General features: G+C 54.5%; 2 protein-coding genes across 2 annotated transcripts; both read right to left on the bottom strand.

Moving 5' to 3' along the window:
* Positions 1 to 303: 303 nt before the first annotated feature.
* LOC142256956 (chymotrypsin-like elastase family member 2A) lies at positions 304 to 7198 on the bottom strand. Its single transcript, XM_075328978.1, has 8 exons — positions 7159 to 7198; positions 4086 to 4174; positions 3884 to 3981; positions 3654 to 3782; positions 3246 to 3382; positions 968 to 1113; positions 478 to 630; positions 304 to 321 (listed from the first exon to the last, which is right to left on the bottom strand). The coding sequence occupies exons 1-8, from the start codon at positions 7196 to 7198 to the stop codon at positions 304 to 306; spliced, it is 810 nt and encodes a 269-aa protein (XP_075185093.1).
* An 11637-nt stretch (positions 7199 to 18835) lies between these two features.
* LOC142256798 (chymotrypsin-C-like) lies at positions 18836 to 22118 on the bottom strand. The gene is made up of 8 exons (XM_075328687.1): positions 21471 to 22118; positions 21296 to 21384; positions 21109 to 21209; positions 20808 to 20933; positions 20596 to 20732; positions 20354 to 20499; positions 19156 to 19308; positions 18836 to 19003 (listed from the first exon to the last, which is right to left on the bottom strand). Exons 1-8 carry the CDS (start codon positions 21508 to 21510, stop codon positions 18986 to 18988), a joined length of 810 nt encoding a protein of 269 aa, XP_075184802.1. The 5' UTR covers positions 21511 to 22118; the 3' UTR covers positions 18836 to 18985.
* Positions 22119 to 22160: the final 42 nt, after the last annotated feature.

Here is a 22160-nt window from a genome sequence, read left to right as displayed (position 1 = left end):
GGGCTGTGGAGCGTTCTTATATGGGGTCAGGGCTGTGGAGCGTTCTTATATGGGGTCAGGGCTGTGGAGCGTTCTTATATGGGGTCAGGGCTGCGGAGCGTTCTTATATGGGGTCAGGGCTGCGGAGCGTTCTTATATGGGGTCAGGGCTGCGGAGCATTAAGACAATAAATACATTCACACCCACGATGATTTCAATATTTTATTTTTCGGAAAAACAAAAAAACAATCCGTCAGACGTGGAGATTTCTGTTCCTCGCTGGGATCACGTGATCATCGCTGATTCCCGGGGAGATTCCTGACTTTAGTTTGATGCAATCGTCTGATGCAAAACAGAGAACGAGGGGTTAATGTCAGATAAATACATTGTAACAATTGATGTAGACTGGATATAAACCAATCAAATCACTGCTGCGGGTTGGATGCAGCGATGTGATTGGTTGCTCTTTTCTTTTTGCCTGTACCATGTGACACTTACCGAACTGATCCAGCTGTTGAATTCGGAGACGCGGGTGAAGACGGACGGCTTCTTGTAGTAGTTACATCCGAGAGAGGAGCCAAAGCTGACCACACCGTGGACCTCCCACGCTCCTTGGTCATTCAGGCAGTTCAAGGGTCCTCCAGAATCCCCCTGAAAGACAACATTCAAGAGATAGTTGAGTGGTCTGTAACCCGTGACTCTCCAGTCACTTATGACCAATTCTCTTCTGCACCCTCCCATTCACATCTAGAGCTGCATTCATAATTCTGCTGGATTTCTATTGGCACTCAGCACGCTGGAGCTTAGATCTCACTGCCGCCCCTGCTTCCTGTTGTAGGGGGCTTGGCTCTAAGTTACTAGGGGCGTATTATTAATCTTCATTATTACAACTGTTGTCAAGCAGAATTTGGAATGCAGCTCTGGATGTGTAATGTCACGACAACATTAAAACATACCCATACTGTGATATACAAAAAAAGTAAATTACATAGCAGCTCGAAATGATGCCATCTCCTCCGGCACAAATCATGTTAGTCTGAACGGATCTACCCCACCAGTCAGACTGAGAGCAGGTGGCGTGGTCCACAACCAGCAGAAGACCTTGCTGCAAGATGTCAGGAGCAGGACCGTTAGCTGAAATAAACACAAATCTTTATAAAAATGAAAAACAAAAAAATGCTTCAATGTGACAATTATGTTTTCTTGTGGAACCGACATGGGCACTGACACAATGCCTCTCAGTGGAATTGCTATGGAGAGCAGACAGGGAGCAGGAGCATCCAGATCTTGTAGCCCAAAAGATACTAGTATTATGAATAATACATGGTAGGTAGCTCTATTACATATTTTGCATTGGGACGCAGAGCCTTCATATTACCCCTCTGTATCCTCTTATCAAGCAAATTCCTACATTCTTTGTGATACTAGATAATACAAAGTCTTGAGTCTCATTAAAAAAAACTATAATTTGGGGTTTCCCTGTAACCTTTATATCCAATTCTATGGAACCGCTATGGGCTCAGACACAATGCCTCTCAGTGAAATAGCCATGGAGAGCAGACAGGAAGCAGGAGCACCCAGATATTGTAGCCCAAAGGCATTGTTACAAATAAGAAGAAACTAGTATGTTAGATCGATCTATTACATATTTTGCATTAGGACCCAGAGCCTTCAGATTACACCTCTGTATCCTCTTATCAAGCAAATTCCTACATTCTTTGTGATACCATACGATACAAAGTCTTGAGTCTAATTAAAAAAAATATAATTTGGGGTTTCCCTGAAACTTTTATGTAGAGTTCTATTCAAAATGGAGTAGAGAAGGGGTTAACGCAGCGCATCAGCCAAATGAAGGTGTAGAGATTTTGATGAATAATATCTTTTTTTATTTCATCGGTCTACGCGTTTCGAAGTCGAAACCTCTTCCTCAGGACCAGGACATCAAGAAAGGATGCTTTGTTGATGTCCTGGTACTGAGGAAGTGGTTTCGACCTTGAAACGCATAGACCGATGAACTATAAAAAGATATTATTCATCAACATCTCTACACTTTCATTTGGCTGATGCGCTGCGTTAACCCCTTCTCTACTCCATTTTGAATGCTCATCCACATGGGGTGGCAGCAGATGTCCCTATCTCATGCTTATCAGTGGTTGTGACTCTCACAACCACAGTAGGTGAGTGTATATCTCCTGTATATACTACACTTGTTATCTGGTGTTAGACTATTAGCGCTTCTTATTTCAGATTTATATATAGACTTCTATGGAACCGCCATGGGCTCAGACTCAATGCCTCTCAGTGAAATAGCAATGGAGAGCAGACAGGAAGCAGGAGCACCCAGAAAATGTAGCCCAAGCGTGTTGTTACACATAAGAACACACTAGCATGGTAGATCGATCTATTACATATTTTGCATTAGGACCCAGAGCCTTCATATTACACCTCTGTATCCTCTTATCAAGGAAATTCTGATTCTTTGTGATTCTAGACAACACAAAGTATTGAGTCTCATTAAACAAAAGTATAATTTGGGGTTTCCCTGGAACTTTTATATACAATTCTATGGAACCGCCATGGGCAGGTACATAATGCCTCTCAGAGGAATAGCAATGGAGAGCAGACAGGAAGCAGGAGCACTCATGCACCCAGAACCTGTAGCCCAAAGGCATTGTTACACATAAGAAGACACTAGTATGGTAGATCGATCTATTACAAATTTGGCATTAGCACCCAGAGCCTTCATATTACCCCTCTGTATCCTCTTATCAAGCTAATTCCTACATTCTTTGTGATAATAGATAATACAAAGTCTTGAGTCTCATTAGAAAAAAAACCCTATAATTTGGGGTTTCCCTGAAACTTTTATATACAATTCTATGGAACCGCTATGGGCTTAGACACAATGCCTCTCAGTGAAATAGCAATGGAGAGCAGACAGAAAGCAGGAGCAGCCAGATATTGTAGCCCAAGAATGTTGTTACACATAAGAAGACACTAGTATTATGAATAATACATGGTCGTTAGATCTATTACATATTTGGCATTAGGACCCATAGCCTTCATATTAAACCTCTGTATCCTCTTATCAAGCAAATTCCTATGTTCTTTGTGACACTAGACAATACAAAGTCTTAACTATGATTAAAAAACGTATATATTTTGGGGTTTCCCTAAAACTTATTCATACAATTCTATGGAACTGCCATGGGGTCATGCACACGCCTCAGTACCCAGCAATTTTGAAAACACTACATTTCACTTACTTTGGAGGTTGCCCCATCCAGTGACATAACAACCTAAATTGTGATTCAAGATAGAACCAGCAGGGGGCAGGCACGCAGGCTGGATTGTGTCGCTAAATTCTACGGGTTGTTCCAGTTTCAGAAGAGAAATGTCATGTCTGGAGGAAAATAATGTAAATATTGAGTCTTCCTTGTAGAACAGAGGGGTCCTGCTCTGTTCCCTGCCTAGGTTCATTTTAGTTGATTGTGAACTTGACCTTAGGGCAATGAGAAGCCAAGGACATGTTCACTCGTTTTTGGGGGATGGTCAGTGAACCAAATTGGCCTTGGTTTGCCCTTATGGTTATTTGAGTACTTGGAAAACCTGATATTTCAACCCTTAGAAAATGATGTTTCAACTCCTAGAGATGAACATTGTGAAGCCGCTACCCTCCGGAGAGGTTGTTTGGGTTCCATCTTGAATGGTTGATCAGTTTGACCACACTGATCGTCTTCTGACCGGCCTCAGACACCCGAAAGTTGTGTTTGCCCAACATGACTCGGTAGGTGTTGGAGGAACTGAAAAAAAAAAAGAGAAGCCATGGGGGCGAGTTTCAGGCCAGTGCCCTCTGAAATCAATGCACTCAGTGTAACTAGGGCAACATTCTGCTCCTTCCTACCTGATGCAATGAGCAGCGGTCAGCACCCAGGTGGATGAGATGAGGCTCGCTCCGCACGTGTGATACCAGTACCCATAGTAGATGTACTGGAGCGATACCTAGCGGGAAAAACATCCCCAAATTTACTGGATAGTTGAAAATGTCCAGTTAATAAACAGATTGCATTAGAGACAGTGACCTCCATGTGGTATATGTGGCTCACCTGCCAGGGCCAGCTGTGGGGCACAACCTCCTCGCCGTTCACCACTCGTGATACCGAGGGCTTAATAGTGGAAACGCCGCAGCCGGACGCTGCTCAAGGCAAAGGGAAAAGATGAGTTTATAGAAAGGCAGCCGAAAAAGTAAGGAAGATCAGGAGCACAAGCATGTAATAAAACCAACTCTCACCCAGTCACTGGAATGTCAAACATACTGCAGTACTAAACCCAGCCACTAGGGGCACTGCTACTACACACAGCCACCAGGAGCACTGCTACTACTTACCCCCAGCCACCAGGAGCACTGCTACTACATACACCCGCCAGGAGCACTGCTACTACATACACCCGCCACCAAGAGCACTGCTACTACATACACCCGCCAGGAGCACTGTTACCACTTACCCCAGCCACTAGGGGCACTGCTACCACTTACCCCCAGCCACCAGGAGCACTGCTACCACTTACCCCAGCCACCAGAAGCACTGCTACTACACATACCCACCAGGAGCACTGCAACCACTTACCCCCTAGCCACCAGGAACACTACTACACACACCCACCAGGAGCACTGCTACCACTTACCCCTAGCCACCAGGAGCACTGCAGCCACTTACCCCTAGCCACCAGGAGCACTGCTACCACTTACCCCCAGCCACCAGGAACACTACTACACACACCCACCAGGAGCACTGCTACCACTTACCCCTAGCCACCAGGAGCACTGCTACTACATACACCCGCCAGGAGCACTGCTACTACATACACCCGCCAGGAGCACTGCTACTACATACACCCGCCAGGAGCACTGCTACTACATACACCCGCCACCAGGAGCACTGCTACTACATACACCCACCAGGAGCACTGCAACCACTTACCCCAGCCACTAGGGGCACTGCTACCACTTACCCCAGCCACCAGAAGCACTGCTACTACACATACCCACCAGGAGCACTGCAACCACTTACCCCCTAGCCACCAGGAACACTACTACACACACCCACCAGGAGCACTGCTACCACTTACCCCTAGCCACCAGGAGCACTGCTACCACTTACCCCTAGGCACTAGGAGCACTGCTACCACTTACCCCTAGGCACTAGGAGCACTGCTACCACTTACCCCTAGGCACTAGGAGCACTGCTACCACTTACCCCTAGGCACTAGGAGCACTGCTACCACATACCCCTAGCCACCAGGAGCACTGCTACACACAGTCACCAGGAGCACTGCTACAACTTACCCCCAGCCACCAGGAGCACTTCAACCACATACCCCTAGCCACCAGGAGCACTGCTACACACAGTCACCAGGAGCACTGCTACCACTTACCCCCAGCCACCAGGAGCACTGCTATCACTTACCCCCAGCCACCAGGAGCACTGCTCGCACTTACCCCCAGCCACCAGGAGCACTGCTACACACAGTCACCAGGAGCACTGCTACCACTTACCCCCAGCCACCAGGAGCACTGCTACTACACACACCCACCAGGAGCACTGCTACCACTTACCCCCAGCCGCCAGGAGCACTGCTACTACACACACCCACCAGGAGCACTGCAACCACTTACCCCCCAGCCACCAGGAGCACTGCTACCACTTACCCCCAGCCACCAGGAGCACTGCTCGCACTTACCCCAGCCACCAGAAGCACTGCTACTACACACACCCACCAGGAGCACTGCTACCACTTACCCCCAGCCACCAGGAGCACTGCTACTACACACACCCACCAGGAGCACTGCTACCACTTACCCCCAGCCGCCAGGAGCACTGCTACTACACACACCCACCAGGAGCACTGCAACCACTTACCCCCCAGCCACCAGGAGCACTGCTACCACTTACCCCCAGCCACCAGGAGCACTGCTCGCACTTACCCCAGCCACCAGAAGCACTGCTACTACACACACCCACCAGGAGCACTGCTACCACTTACCCCCAGCCACCAGGAGCACTGCTATCACTTACCCCCAGCCACCAGGAGCACTGCTCGCACTTACCCCCAGCCACCAGGAGCACTGCTACACACAGTCAACAGGAGCACTGCTACCACTTACCCCCAGCCGCCAGGAGCACTGCTACTACACACACCCACCAGGAGCACTGCAACCACTTACCCCCAGCCACCAGGAGCACTGCTACCACTTACCCCCAGCCACCAGGAGCACTGCTCGCACTTACCCCCAGCCGCCAGGAGCACTGCTACTACACACACCCACCAGGAGCACTGCAACCACTTACCCCCAGCCACCAGGAGCACTGCTCTCACTTATCCCCAGCCACCAGGAGCACTGTTCGCACTTACCCCCAGCCACCAAGACCACTGCTACCACTTACCCCCAGCCACCAGGAGCACTGCTCACACTTACCCCCAGCTACCAGGAGCACTGCTACTACACACACCCACCAGGAGCACTGCTTCCACTTACCCCCAGCCACCAGGACCACTGCTTCCACTTACCCCCAGCCACCAGGAGCACTGCTTCCACTTACCCCCAGCCACCAGGAGCTCTGCTCCCACTTACCCCCAGCCACCAGGAGCACTGCTCGCACTTACCCCCAGCCACCAGGAGCACTGCTCGCACTTACCCCCAGCCACCAGGAGCACTGCTCGCACTTACCCCCAGCCACCAGGAGCTCTGCTCCCACTTACCCCCAGCCACAATGGAGCTCTGCTCCCACTTACCCCCAGCCACCAGGAGCACTGCTCGCACTTACCCCCAGCCACCAGGAGCACTGCTCGCACTTACCCCCAGCCACCAGGAGCACTGCTCGCACTTACCCCCAGCCACCAGGAGCTCTGCTCCCACTTACCCCCAGCTACCAGGAGCACTGCTCGCACTTACCCCCAGCCACCAGGAGCACTGCTCGCACTTACCCCCAGCCACCAGGAGCACTGCTCGCACTTACCCCCAGCCACCAGGAGCTCTGCTCCCACTTACCCCCAGCCACCAGGAGCACTGCTCGCACTTACCCCCAGCCACCAGGAGCACTGCTCGCACTTACCCCCAGCCACCAGGAGCACTGCTCGCACTTACCCCCAGCCACCAGGAGCACTGCTCGCACTTACCCCCAGCCACCAGGAGCACTGCCACTACCAGGGGGATCATCTTGGAGAATGCAGCCCTCAGCTGTGCGTCTCGTGCTCATATGGCGGTGTTATCGGTGTTTGCACAGCGGCCGGTGCTGTATCTGGGGTCGTTCCCACCAGAGATATTTACTATACAAATTAGAAGACCTTGAGCAAAAATAAATTTCCGAGTGACCTCAGCTCCGAAAATATCCCCGGCCATTATTACCATCTTACTACATAGATAGGCAAGAAAAGTGGAGGTCAGACCGGTGATACCTGCATGGAGGCAGGACCTGTGTCCCCCGAGCACCAGGGTCCGCACAGAGACACCTCGGCTCCTCTGGGGTGGGGGATCCAAGGGGGCAACCCGGGAGGTACAACATTGTATAACACCCAGAGTATCCTGACCCCAGACTCCCATGTTGGGCGCCAGTGTCTGCACTGGTGGATGAGTGGCCGCTGTCCTTCCTGAATGTCCTCTGCTGTAACAAGGCTTTTGCAGCAGCTGCCTGACATTGAGGCGCTCGGTCAGTCTGCGGCCGCGATCCCATCACAATCTGTGCCATTTACCAACTGGACAATCATTTTGGATAGATTGTCAGCTCTTCTATCTTCAGTGTCACAGGTGAAGGCAGAGCAGGGATCATATAGAAATGTGTGTGACCATCGACCGTGCACAGATTTATACTGACCTCGAGCTCCATCACCGCCGGTCACTCAGAATAAAGGACCCGGGGCCAAGTTTATTGGGGGTCGTTATCTGCGGATCTGACATGTGAAGTATTAGAGGTTTATTCTCCAGAATATCCAGTGTGATGGTGCAACATCCACTCATCCGGCCCCTCGCCTCCCCCCAGTGTATAACCTCCGGCCCCTCGCCTCCCCCCAGTGTATAACCTCCGGCCCCTCGCCTCCCCCCAGTGTATAACCTCCGGCCCCTCGCCTCGCCCCAGTGTATAACCTCCGGCCCCTCGCCTCCCCCCAGTGTATAACCTCCGGCCCCTCGCCTCCCCCCAGTGTATAACCTCCGGCCCCTCGCCTCCCCCCAGTGTATAACCTCCGGCCCCTCGCCTCCCCCCAGTGTATAACCTCCGGCCCCTCGCCTCGCCCCAGTGTATAACCTCCGGCCCCTCACCTCCCCCGGTGTATAACTTCCAGCCCCTTGCCTCCCCGGTGTATAACCTCCGGCCCCTCGCCTCCCCCCAGTGTATAACCTCCGGCCCCTCGCCTCCCCCGGTGTATAACCTCCGGCCCCTCGTCTCCTTAGTGTATAGCCTCCGGCCCCTCGCCTCCCCCCAGTGTATAACCTCCGGCCCCTCGCCTTCCCCCAGTGTATAACCTCCGGCCCCTTGCCTTCCCCCAGTGTATAACCTCCGGCCCCTTGCCTTCCCCCAGTGTATAACCTCCGGCCCCTTGCCTTCCCCCAGTGTATAACCTCCGGCCCCTTGCCTTCCCCCAGTGTATAACCTCCGGCCCCTCGTCTCCCCAGTGTATAACCTCCGGCCCCTCGCCTCCCCGGTGTATAACCTCCGGCCCCTCGCCTCCCCCCAGTGTATAACCTCTGGCCCCTCGCCTCCCCCCAGTGTATAACCTCCGGCCCCTCGCCTCCCCCCAGTGTATAACCTCCGGCCCCTCGCCTCCCCCCAGTGTATAACCTCCGGCCCCTCGCCTCCCCCCAGTGTATAACCTCCGTCCCCTCACCTCCCCAGTGTATAACCTCCGGCCCCTCGCCTCCCCGGTGTATAACCTCCGGCCCCTCGCCTCCCCCCAGTGTATAACCTTAGGCCCCTTGCCTCCCCCCAGTGTATAACCTCCGGCCCCTCGTCTCCCCAGTGTATAACCTCCGGCCCCTCGCCTCCCCACAGTGTATAACCTCCGGCCCCTCGCCTCCCCCCAGTGTATAACCTCCGGCCCCTCGCCTCCCCCCAGTGTATAACCTCCGGCCCCTCGCCTCCCCCCAGTGTATAACCTCCGGCCCCTCGTCTCCCCAGTGTATAACCTCCGGCCCCTCGCCTCCCCACAGTGTATAACCTCCGGCCCCTCGCCTCCCCAGTGTATAACCTCCGGCCCCTCGCCTCCCCAGTGTATAACCTCCAGCCCCTCGCCTATCCCCAGTGTATAACCTCCGGCCCCTCGCCTCCCCCCGGTGTATAACCTCCAGCCCCTCGCCTCCCCCCGGTGTATAGCCTCCGGCCCCTCGCCTCCCCCCAGTGTATAACCTCCGGCCCCTCGCCTCCCCCCAGTGTATAACCTCCGGCCCCTCGCCTCCCCCCAGTGTATAACCTCCGGCCCCTCGCCTCCCCCCAGTGTATAACCTCCGGCCCCTCGCCTTCCCCCAGTGTATAACCTCCGGCCCCTCGTCTCCAAAGTGTATAACCTCCAGCCCCTCGCCTCCCCGGTGTATAACCTCCGGCCCCTCGCCTCCCCCCAGTGTATAACCTCCGGCCCCTCGCCTCCCCCCAGTGTATAACCTCCGGCCCCTCGCCTCCCCCCAGTGTATAACCTCCGGCCCCTCGCCTCCCCCCAGTGTATAACCTCCGGCCCCTCGCCTCCCCCCAGTGTATAACCTCCGGCCCCTCTGTGAGGCAAATCCCGGGATATGAAGATGAATTATGACTCCAGTCATAATCCCTCATCACTCCCTGGCAGTGCCCCCTCCCTTCTTGTTCTCAGTGTTCCACTTACACCTCCATGGCCATGTCCTGTGATATGGAGATGAGGTGGTGTGGGAACAATGGACACAGGATGACTCCCTGCCGTCACCCTGTAGTAGGAGCTGCTATCTAATTAGCAAGGCTCTGGAAGTAGCCAGACAGAACGACTCCAGTAAAAAATGGTTCATATCTCGCAAGCCATATTTCCGATAAATATGGCAACCATAAAAATGGTGTCTCCGCATGCGGACGATGCCGGCACACCCTTTTTATGGGAGCAGGACATTGGGAAATGCCCCAGGCGTGATATCAGCCAATGGGGAACTGGCAGACAGGTCATGAGTCCCCTCGTTCTGTAGCTAAATTCATAACTGTCACAATGAGAGCATTGGCGTCCGCCTACGACGCTCCCAGGCAAAGTTATGGCCCATATTCCATGTTGTGGATTGTCTATAACTCAAGCCAGGGGTGGAGCAGTGCTCCCTCTGAGGTCACTAAGGTAGGAGGGGACCTGGATCTGCCCAGGTTGATAACCCTACTTCGGCCATTTTCCAGTGTTCTTTTCGCTGGGGGCACGTGTAGGAAACATCTGTGGGAAGGATCCTAGAAACCTGGGTACAGCGCCCCCCTGTGGCCAGACGCAACAAGGTAACTGCTGGAACTGTGTATGCCTGTTTGTAACCCATGCTTTGATTGTAACTGTACTCTGACATATGTATATTCTGTAGATTCCCTATTGTATATATTGTAGTTTCTAGTGTGCTTTAGGCTGATTAAATTATATAATTAATCTTGGGCTGTTCTGTTATCTCGATCTTGAATCCCACGTCTGTGTGTTCGGCTAATAGTTACCGTAAATCGGTTGGTGGCAGCGAATTGTGCCAAGGATTATTGTGGGGAGGCCAGTGAGATTCGGGGAGATTTTATATATTCCGCCCGCGGAGGTCGGGGGAATATATACCTTACTCTCACCGGGGACCCTTCACTAATCGGCATAAGTAGTATAGCGGCCTCCTTGCTTATTGTCGGGCAATTCCATAATTGGCCTGACTATAAGAGGGGCGCTAGAGAGCGCGTCACGTGCTCTGTCTGTCGGTCGGGAGGTATAAAGGAGGGGTGACCCCCACTTGTTACCCCCCGATTGTGACGTACTGGTAGCCAGCGCGGGGGATTTCTGAGTGACCCCCCCGGTGGTTTGTGACATATTGGTGGCAAGCGGTGGGATCGAGATAATAGTGTGTGTGAGTGTGAGACCCATACTCCCAGACACTAAAGACTGCCTGCAGCAGCTGTGGCTGCTGGGGTCTTCAGACTAGCTCAACACTAGAGTGTCAGAGTGCAGATACTGTAAGGTGTGTGGAGGCATCAGGTGTCAGTTCTGTGTCAGTGACCAAAAGTCTGCAAGAATGGCTGATGGCACCAGGAGCAGAGCTATGCAACTGGCCAATGCTAAGGCAGGAGCCGAAGAGAGGGAGGACGGTGCTGTGGACAGCAATGAGGAGGTTGCCCACGAGTCCTCCAGGAGCTCGACGCCAGAAAACCGTTCTGCCGAGGACATTGCACAACCTGGCAATTATGGACAAGATGAGGAGCAGCTCACCCAAGGTTCCTCAACGAGCCAGATGCCAGCCCTCCGCTCTGAAAGGGACAGTGAATCGCCTAGCTCTGCAGCGTGCCGCAGATCACCACGTGCCATTCCACCGAGCCTGGGAGGCTCGGATAGCCTTCTTCAAATGGCTATGGCCCTTCTCCAGGCTGGAGACCAGAAGGGCTACAAGGAACTCCTGGCAGAGCGCAGGGCAGAGCGGCAGGCAGCGCGTGACGCTGAGGCTGCGGAGCGGCACGCAGAGCGTGAGGCTGCGGAGCGAGAGCGGCAGGCAGCGCGTGAAGAGCGAGAGCGAGAGCGACAGGCAGACCGTGACTACCAGCTGCAGCTAGCTCAGCTCCGGCCCTCATCAGCCACACGTGACCTTCGAGACACCAAACTTCCAAAGGTCCGTGTTGAGGACTTCCCAGTGCTGGAGAAGGATGGAGACTTGGACTCTTTCTTGACTGCTTTTGAACGGACTTGCCTGCAGCACCATCTGGACAAGGACCAGTGGGCCAAATACCTGACCCCCCGTTTAAGGGGTAAGGCCCTGGATATCCTTGGGGACTTGCCTGCTGAGGCAGATCAGGGCTACGACACCATCAAGCGGGCCCTGATCCAACAGTACAACCTCACTCCAGAGTCCTACCGCAAGAAGTTCCGGAGCCTACAGAAGGGACCAAAGGACTCCTGGGCTGACCACCGGCGGGCACTTGCCCGAGCTGCCGACCACTGGACCCAAGGCCTGCAGCTTTCCACCGGACCGGAGATCCTGGACTTGTTCATCACGGAGCAACTCTTGTGGAACTGCCCTGAGGATCTCCGCCAGTTCATCCGAGACCAGAAGCCAAAGGGGTCCACGGCTACAGCTGCCCTTGCCGATGACTACACCAACAACCGGGCCCCTGAGGCCAGGAGAGCGGCCACCAGCAGCACCTGGAGAGGGGGTAAGATGAATTCTGCGACTGCCCCACCTGCCCCTAGACTGCAGGGGGTGTCCCCCTCAACTCCCCTCTCCAGGCCCGTGGCGGAACCAAGACGGTGCCACCAGTGCAACCTACCTGGACACTTCAAGGCCATGTGCCCTCAGCGTCCCAAGGCCCCGGCTCCGTCCCCGTCCCAAGGGCCGCCCAAGGTGTATTGTGTGGGTGGGGGTGGTGGTAGGTCCCTGGACAGCTTCCAACCTGTCACCGTCGGCCGGTCTGTGACCATAGGACTGCGAGACAGCGCCTCAGAGGTGACTCTGGTGCGGCCTGAGATGGTGTCCCCCCAAGACTTGATCCCTGGAAAAACCCTCGCTGTCTCCGGGATTGGAGGCACTGACCCGGCGCTGCCTGTTGCTGACATTTATGTGGACTGGGGCGCAGGGCGAGGGGTGAGGGAGGTGGGGGTAACTGATCGGATCCCTGCAAACGTGCTACTTGGGACAGATTTGGGGCAGATAACCTCCCAGTTTGGGCCCCAACCTTCAGCCAGTACTGACATGCCTCCGGACAATGTTAATGTGTTATCTATGAATGATGTGAGAGAGGGGGGAGTGAACTCTGATATTTCTGCTTGCACAGACACCATAGACACACACACAGCTGCAGCTGTGACAGGGGAGGGGGTCAGAGAAAGGTGTGACAATGCCTCTACAAGTAATCAGCCTGTGAGCTGGGATCTGTTGCCCTCTGCAGGGATAAGCAGAGAGCAGGGTGCTGCAGGGGGAGGACCAGTGTGTGGGGTGGGGGCTACCACAGCAAATGTGGGGTCCCCAGAGATTTCACAGCGGGGTTCTGTTGCTGCAGGAGGGGAACAGGCAGGTGAGATTGGGGCCGGTCCAGGAGCGGAAGTGCTCCCAGGTAAGATCTCGGTGCATGGTTCCCCCACAACCGGGGTGTCAGGAAGCCAGGTAGGTCTGCCTGAACCGGCGACTTGGTCAGGAACGGAGGAGGAGCAGGCACGACCCACGGTCGCAGCGGCTGTGGCCGCTGTCACCCGCAGTGGGAGTGCTGGAAGCCAAGGGGCCTCCCGGAGGTCCGATAGCTCTTCCCCTTCTGACCAAGTGGCAGCCGAGTCGGGTGGAGGCCAGGACACAGGTCCCGGGGTACTGACTGAAGATGTGACAGTCTCGTCGATTCTGGCCACATCTAGTCAGGGGTTTCAGGCAGCGTTAGAAGCTGACGACAGCCTGAAAGCTTTTAAGGAGCAGGCGGCACAGCCTCCCTCGGACTCGGACCCGGAGCGAGTGGTCTGGGACCAAGGACGGCTGTACCGGGCCACGGTCCAGCAGGGTTCACCGGAGGCGTGGCCCAGGGACCGACAGTTGGTGGTACCCTATCCGTTCCGGACGGAGTTGTTGCGGATCGCACATGAGATTCCGATGGCCGGACACCTAGGGATCGCTAAGACCAAGGCCAGGTTAAACCAGCATTTCTACTGGCCAAAAATGGGGGCCGATGTGGCTGCCTACTGCCGTTCGTGTGAAACCTGTCAGAGAGTGGGGAAGGCGGGGCCACGCCCCAAAGCCCCACTAGTATCTCTGCCAATCATCGATGAGCCTTTCAGGAGGGTGGCTGTGGATCTGGTCGGCCCGCTGGCCATCCCCAGCAGCTCCGGGAAACGCTTCCTACTGACAGTAGTGGACTATGCCACCCGGTACCCAGAAGCAGTGGCCTTGTCGTCCATTCGGGCTGACAAGGTGGCCACCGCATTGCTGGAGATTTTCTCCCGAGTGGGTTTTCCCCAGGAAATGCTCACTGACCGGGGGACCCAATTCATGTCCCAGCTGATGGAGGCCCTCTGTAAGCAAGTCCAGGTGCGACATCTGGTGGCCAGCCCGTACCATCCACAGACTAATGGCCTGTGCGAGCGGTTCAATGGCACCTTAAAGCAGATGCTTAAGATGTTGGTCGACTCCCATGGGTGTGACTGGGAGCGGTATCTCCCACACCTGTTATTTGCTTACCGGGAGGTTCCACAGGCCTCAACAGGATTCTCACCGTTTGAGCTCCTGTACGGGCGACGTGTGCGGGGCCCCCTGGCTCTGGTGAAAGAGGCTTGGGAAGGGGATTTGGCCACCCCTGGAGTGTCGGTTATCGAGTATGTCATGCGCTTCCGGGACAAAATGCAGGCCTTGACGCAACTGGTACACGACAATATGGCTCAAGCCCAGGCCGATCAGAAGCGTTGGTACGACCAGAACGCTTGTGAGAGGACCTACCAAGTGGGTCAAAAGGTGTGGGTACTGGTCCCCGTACCACAGGACAAGCTTCAGGCAGCCTGGGAAGGCCCATACCTCGTGTACCAGCAGCTCAACCCTGTAACGTACCTGGTCACCCTGGACCCTGCCCGTGGAAGGCGGAAGCCCTTCCATGTGAACATGATGAAGGCACATCATGAGCGGGAGGCATGTGCGCTCCCAGTGTGCAACCTGCCCGAGGAGGGAGAAGCGGAAACCCTCTTGGATATGCTAGCCCAGGTTAGGGCAGGCGGATCCATTGAGGATGTGGAGGTTGGCCACCAGCTCTTGGAGGACCAACGGTCCCAGCTGTGGGCCACCCTACACCCCTTCCGGGGGTTGTTTACCAACCAGCCCGGAAGGACTGACTTGGCTGTCCATCACGTGGACACTGGGGATCATCCCCCGATCCGGCGTTCGGCATATCGGGTCTCCCTGGAGGTGCAGCAACACATGCGCCAGGAGATTGACGAGATGCTGAAGCTGGGGGTGATCCAGGCATCCAACAGCGCTTGGGCCTCGCCTGTAGTCCTCGTCCCTAAGAAGGACCGAACCACTCGGTTCTGCGTGGACTACAGGGGGCTCAATGCGGTCACGGTCGCCGATGCGTACCCAATGCCACGCATCGATGACCTGCTCGATCAGTTGGCCGGGGCTCAGTACCTGACCATCATGGATCTGAGCCGGGGATATTGGCAGATCCCCCTGACTCGCAAGGCCAGGGAACGCTCTGCCTTTATTACCCCATTTGGACTGTACGAGTCCACGGTGATGCCATTCGGGATGAGGAAGGCCCCTGCCACTTTCCAGCGGATGGTCAACACCCTGCTCAAGGGACTTGAAGGGTACGCGGCCGCGTACCTGGATGACATTGCCGTCTTCAGTCCCACCTGGGAGGACCACCTAGAGCATCTAGCACAGGTGCTCAGGCGGATCCACCGGGCAGGTTTGACCATCAAGCCGGGAAAGTGTCAGCTGGCCATGAGCGAGGTCCAGTACCTCGGTCACCGGGTAGGTGGGAGAACACTGAAGCCCAAGCCTGAGAAAGTGGAAGCCATCGCATCCTGGCCCACCCCCAGGACCAAGAAGCAGGTGATGTCCTTCTTGGGGACCGCTGGGTACTATAGGAGGTTTGTTCCATGCTATAGTAGCCTGGCAAAGCCCTTGACGGACCTCACCAAGAAGAAGCTGCCCTCTGCAGTCGATTGGACAATGGACTGCGAGACAGCCTTCCGGGCCCTAAAGGACGCCCTGTCCAGCCCGCCCGTGCTACAGGCAGCCGACTTCACGCGGCCGTTTGTAGTACAGACCGACGCCAGTGACTTCGGCCTCGGTGCGGTGCTCAGCCAGGTGGACTCTGCGAGCCAAGAGCACCCAGTCTTGTACCTGAGCAGGAAGCTGTTACCAAGGGAAGTTGCCTATTCCACGATGGAGAAGGAGTGCCTGGCCATAGTGTGGGCCCTGCAGCGTCTGCAACCCTATCTATACGGGCGCCACTTCATCGTGGAGACGGACCACAATCCCCTCAGCTGGTTGCACACCGTCTCTGGGACGAATGGGCGATTGTTGCGATGGAGCCTTGCGCTCCAGCAATACAACTTCACCATTCGCCAAAAAAGGGGCCGTGACCACGGTAACGCAGACGGGCTGTCCCGACAAGGAGAGGTCGCGGACGGGCGCACGGGGGAACACCGGAGTGTGCTGCCCCCTAGCGCCCTCAAAAGGGGGGAGGTGTGAGGCAAATCCCGGGATATGAAGATGAATTATGACTCCAGTCATAATCCCTCATCACTCCCTGGCAGTGCCCCCTCCCTTCTTGTTCTCAGTGTTCCACTTACACCTCCATGGCCATGTCCTGTGATATGGAGATGAGGTGGTGTGGGAACAATGGACACAGGATGACTCCCTGCCGTCACCCTGTAGTAGGAGCTGCTATCTAATTAGCAAGGCTCTGGAAGTAGCCAGACAGAACGACTCCAGTAAAAAATGGTTCATATCTCGCAAGCCATATTTCCGATAAATATGGCAACCATAAAAATGGTGTCTCCGCATGCGGACGATGCCGGCACACCCTTTTTATGGGAGCAGGACATTGGGAAATGCCCCAGGCGTGATATCAGCCAATGGGGAACTGGCAGACAGGTCATGAGTCCCCTCGTTCTGTAGCTAAATTCATAACTGTCACAATGAGAGCATTGGCGTCCGCCTACGACGCTCCCAGGCAAAGTTATGGCCATATTCCATGTTGTGGATTTTGTCCATAACTCCAGCCAGGGGTGGAGCAGTGCTCCCTGTGAGGTCACGAAGGTAGGAGGGGACCTGGATTGGCCCAGGTTGATAACCCTACTTCGGCCATTTTCCAGTGTTCTTTTCGCTGGGGGCACGTGTAGGAAACATCTGTGGGAAGGATCCTAGAAACCTGGGTACAGCGCCCCCCTGTGGCCAGACGCAACAAGGTAACTGCTGGAACTGTGTATGCCTGTTTGTAACCCATGCTTTGATTGTAACTGTACTCTGACATATGTATATTCTGTAGATTCCCTATTGTATATATTGTAGTTCTAGTGTGCTTTAGGCTGATTAAATTATATAATTAATCTTGGGCTGTTCTGTTATCTCGATCTTGAATCCCACGTCTATGTGTTCGGCTAATAGTTACCGTAAATCGGTTGGTGGCAGCGAATTGTGCCAAGGATTATTGTGGGGAGGCCAGTGAGATTCGGGGAGATTTTATATATTCCGCCCGCGGAGGTCGGGGGAATATATACCTTACTCTCACCGGGGACCCTTCACTAATCGGCATAAGTAGTATAGCGGCCTCCTTGCTTATTGTCGGGCAATTCCATAATTGGCCTGACTATAAGAGGGGCGCTAGAGAGCGCGTCACGTGCTCTGTCTGTCGGTCGGGAGGTATAAAGGAGGGGTGACCCCCACTTGTTACCCCCCGATTGTGACGTACTGGTAGCCAGCGCGGGGGATTTCTGAGTGACCCCCCCGGTGGTTTGTGACACCCTCGCCTCCCCAGTGTATAACCTCCGGCCCCTCGCCTCCCCCCAGTGTATAACCTCCGGCCCCTCGCCTCCCCGGTGTATAACCTCCGGCCCCTCGCCTCCCCGGTGTATAACCTCCAGCCCCTCGCCTATCCCCAGTGTATAACCTCCGGCCCCTCGCCTCCCCCCGGTGTATAACCTCCAGCCCCTCGCCTCCCCACGGTGTATAACCTCCAGCCCCTCGCCTCCCCCCGGTGTATAACCTCCAGCCCCTCGCCTCCCCCCGGTGTATAACCTCCGGCCCCTCGCCTCCCCACGGTGTATAACCTCCAGCCCCTCGCCTATCCCCAGTGTATAACCTCCGGCCCCTCGCCTCCCCACGGTGTATAACCTCCAGCCCCTCGCCTCCCCCCGGTGTATAACCTCCAGCCCCTCGCCTCCCCCCGGTGTATAACCTCCGGCCCCTCGCCTCATCCGGTGCATAACCTTTGGCCCCTCTGTGCCGTCTGCCTTTCCCATCATGTGACAGAGCGGCCGGTGGTGCAGACCTCACTGATACCAGCGCATCCTGTACTAGAAGCCATTGGGGTAACAAGTCCATTCCTGACATTTCTCCTCCTGAATCTTCCCCATCACGAGTGATCATTATATAGAAGTGGAGGGAATCGCAGCAACTCAGCCACAAAGTGGAGACCCCGTAATGTTACAGAGCGGGGGGGCGAGTGTTGAGGAGCAGAGGACAGACCCCACCGCTCTGCGGACCCCATAACTGCAGCACAAACACTGCGCCCACTGGGGGCTTCACAGTCGAGCAGCTGCAGCCGCACATCACCAAGCACAATGCGGAGCATCGGATATAGTGGTGTAAAGCCGCCACTGAACTATGGAGGACACGTGTTCTGTGCACTGACAGGTCACACTGCTCAGATACACAGCTCAGCACAGTATCACACAGGAGAGGATTAGATACACAGCTCAGCAGACAGTATCACACAGGAGAGGATTAGATACACAGCTCAGCAGACAGTATCACACATGATGGGCTTAGATACACGGCTCAGCAGACAGTATCACACAGGAGAGGATTAGATGCACAGCTCAGCAGACAGTATCACACAGGAGAGGATTAGATGCACAGCTCAGCAGACAGTATCACACATGATGGGCTTAGATACAGTAGATAAAGACAATACACACAGTTGAGTGCAGATGTCTCTTTATTTTTGCAGTATTGACATTGTGCACATTATCAGTGGATGATGCGGATCAGACGCCGCTGGGATCTGGGATCTGCGGTTTGGGATTTGGGATCTGGGATCTGCGGTTTGTGATTTGGGATCTGGGATCTGCGGCTTCTCGTGGATGCTTCTTAGTTGTTGAGGAGTTTCTGTAAATAAACAATGTAACAATGTATCAGTGACCTTCTGCAGATACAAGTGTGGAGGAAAGAGGAACGTCCTACTGACAACACGACACAGCAGGGGCGACCCCCGCAGTACCCACACCCCCCCAGAGATGGCGCCACTGCCCGACACTCACAGCCCTGATCCAGTCCACGTAGGCGGACACTCGGGTGAAGACGGTCGGCTTCTTCTCATAGTTACAGCTGATTCCGGAGCCAAAGCTGACAACGCCGTGCACTTCCCAGGAGCCATTAGTAGCCTGACAGTTCAGAGGTCCACCGGAGTCACCCTGCGAGACACGAGAGCCACGGTCAGGACCTCCACCGGAGCACAAAGCAACAGCTCCTTACTGGAGCTATACCGAGCGCAGCTCTGGAGTATAATACTGGAGGAAACTCAGGATCAGTAATGTATGTACACAGTGACTGCACCAGCAGAATAGTGAGTGCAGCTCTGGAGTATAATACAGGAGGTAACTCAGGATCAGAAATGTAATGTATGTACACAGTGACTGCACCAGCAGAATAGTGAGTGCAGCTCTGGAGTATAATACAGGAGGTAACTCAGGATCAGTAATGTAATGTATGTACATAGTGACTGCACCAGCAGAATAGCGAGTGCAGCTCTGGAGTAAAATACAGGAGGTAACTCAGGATCAGTAATGTATGTACACAGTGACTGCACCAGCAGAATAGTGAGTGCAGCTCTGGAGTATAAAACAGGAGGTAACTCAGGATCAGTAATGTAATGTATGTACACAGTGACTGCACCAGCAGAATAGTGAGTGCAGCTCTGGAGTATAATACAGGAGGTAACTCAGGATCAGTAATGTATGTACACAGTGACTGCACCAGCAGAATAGTGAGTGCAGCTCTGGAGTATAATACAGGAGGTAACTCAGGATCAGTAATGTAATGTATGTACACAGTGACTGCGCCAGCAGAATAGTGAGTGCAGCTCTGGAGTATAATACAGGAGGTAACTCAGGATCAGTAATGTAATGTATGTACACAGTGACTGCGCCAGCAGAATAGTGAGTGCAGCTCTGGAGTATACTACAGGAGGTAACTCAGGATCAGTAATGTAATGTATGTACACAGTGACTGCACCAGCAGAATAGTGAGTGCAGCTCTGGAGTATAATACAGGAGGTAACTCAGGATCAGTGATGTATGTACACAGTGACTGCACCAGCAGAATAGTGAGTGCAGCTCTGGAGTATAATACAGGAGGTAACTCAGGATCAGTAATGTAATGTATGTACACAGTGACTGCACCAGCAGAATAGTGAGTGCAGCTCTGGAGTATAATACAGGATCAGTAATATCTTCTTACATTGCATCCAGACACGATGCCGTCACCTCCGGCGCAGATCATGGTGGTCTTTACTTGGAAGCTCCACCAGTCGGACCTGCTGCAGACGTCGTGTTCCACCACGGGGAGGAGCGCCTGCTGGAGATTGTCAGCGATGGGTCCGTTGGCTGAAGAACAGAGTATCAGTAATAAATACTAGTGAACACGTGATGGTATATGTCAGGCACATTGCACACGGGGGGTCTGCAGATATCATCACTTACTGTACAGACGTCCCCACCCGGTGACGTAGCAGGGGGAGTCGTGTGCCAGGATGGCGCCATCGGCGGGCATGCAGGCGGGCTGCACGGTGTCGCTGAGCGGTGCGGGCTCGGCCAGCTTGAGGAGGCCGATGTCATTACTGAAAGTCAGGAGAAGTGGAGCCTTAGCGCGGTCCTGGCCCCTGAACACGGCGGGGCCCCGGAATGTTACTTACTTGATGATGAGGAAGGAGCTGTATTTCTCGTGGATAATGAACTTCTCGACAGCGATGGCGGCGGATCCTTCCTCGTCTTCCAGAAGGTTGTGCTTTCCCACCAGGACTCTGTAGTTGCGGCCGGCGCTGGAGGACGGGAGAGATTACGATTAGGGGGTCTCAGTATTGCCCTGTAGTGAGCCGGACCACCCGAGGTCACCAAAGGGTTAAAACGAGCAGTTCCAATGATAGAAAAAATGACACCGGACAATCGCTCGCAGTGCAATTCCCTCTAATGCAGAAATTGCTGGTCTTTCCCTACCTGTAACAATGGGCGGCAGTCAGGGCCCATCTGTCGGAGATCAGGGTGCCCCCGCAGGTGTGACCCCAGTTCCCGCTGCTTCCTTGGTACTGCAGGGAAACCTATAGAAAGGGAAGACATCCCGGTGTTAGGGGGGGGGGGGTCTTCAGTGCCGGGCGTGGGGGTCTCATATGTCTACGGTTCGTACCTGCCATGGCCAGCTGTGTTCACGCACATCGTGGCCGTTCACCACTCTGGAGAGGATGGGCTGCACGGCAGGGACGCCGCAGCTGTAGGCTGCAACGCAGAAGACGGTCAGCGAGCGCTGGACGGGGGGACGGAGGGGGGGGGGGCAAAGCAAAGCCGGAGGAGCCGAGACTTACCGTAAGCCAAGCAGAGAGCGAGAACCACCAGCTTCATCATCGTGATGTGTCAGATCCCACCGGACCCCGCACAGGGATTATATAGGGAGCGGAGCTGACCCTCTGCCATAATGAGCCGCGCCGGGGAGATAGCCGCAGCCAATCAGACCAATCCACATTGCCCTCCGAGGACACGGAGCCTTCTCCAACTCATTACTCACGGAGGAGATAAGAAGGTGTTTACCTTGTGTGACCGAGAGCGCGGACATGGGACCGGGACAGATGTGCGGAGAGCGCCACATTCACAGGACGAGGCCGCCGTGTAATCAGCCACAGCATAGCCTCATCTACAGACTGCATGGATGGGCTATCCTCAGCCGAGGACTCATATACAAACCACACACCAACGGGCTATCCTCAGCCGAGGCCCCATATAGAGACCGCACACTGACGGGCTATCCTCAGCCGAGGACTCATATACAGAACGCATGCTGACGGGCTATCCTCAGCCGAGGCCCCATATACAGACTGCATGGATGGGCTATCCTCAGCCGAGGACTCATATACAAAAAAGAGAGTAAGACCTCGCATCACCTTACACAGGTGCTCAGGAGAAAAAGCAATACAGAAAGGAATAACTCCGGCACACTGTATGTTTCCCAAAGAGAAAAAGATGGACACAAGAAAGAGGATTTCAAATTCTTTTTCTTT

This window comes from Anomaloglossus baeobatrachus, chromosome 11, assembly GCF_048569485.1.
Source record: "Anomaloglossus baeobatrachus isolate aAnoBae1 chromosome 11, aAnoBae1.hap1, whole genome shotgun sequence".
NCBI lineage: Eukaryota > Metazoa > Chordata > Amphibia > Anura > Aromobatidae > Anomaloglossus > Anomaloglossus baeobatrachus.
Note: the sequence above shows the minus strand (reverse complement) of the source record. Positions and strands in the feature narration are given on the sequence as shown.

Coding starts and splice junctions, on each gene's coding strand:
- LOC142256956 (XM_075328978.1), bottom strand. CDS start 7,198: ATGATCCCCCTGGTAGTGGCAGTGCTCCTGGTGGCTGGGG. Junction 3,783..3,883: donor ACCGCTGCTCATTGCATCAG/GTAGGAAGGAGC, acceptor TTTTTTTTTCAG/TTCCTCCAACACCTACCGAG. Junction 1,114..3,245: donor TGGATGGGGCAACCTCCAAA/GTAAGTGAAATG, acceptor TGTTTATTTCAG/CTAACGGTCCTGCTCCTGAC.
- LOC142256798 (XM_075328687.1), bottom strand. CDS start 21,510: ATGATGAAGCTGGTGGTTCTCGCTCTCTGCTTGGCTTACG. Junction 21,210..21,295: donor AACACAGCTGGCCATGGCAG/GTACGAACCGTA, acceptor CCCTTTCTATAG/GTTTCCCTGCAGTACCAAGG. Junction 20,934..21,108: donor ACTGCCGCCCATTGTTACAG/GTAGGGAAAGAC, acceptor CCCGTCCTCCAG/CGCCGGCCGCAACTACAGAG.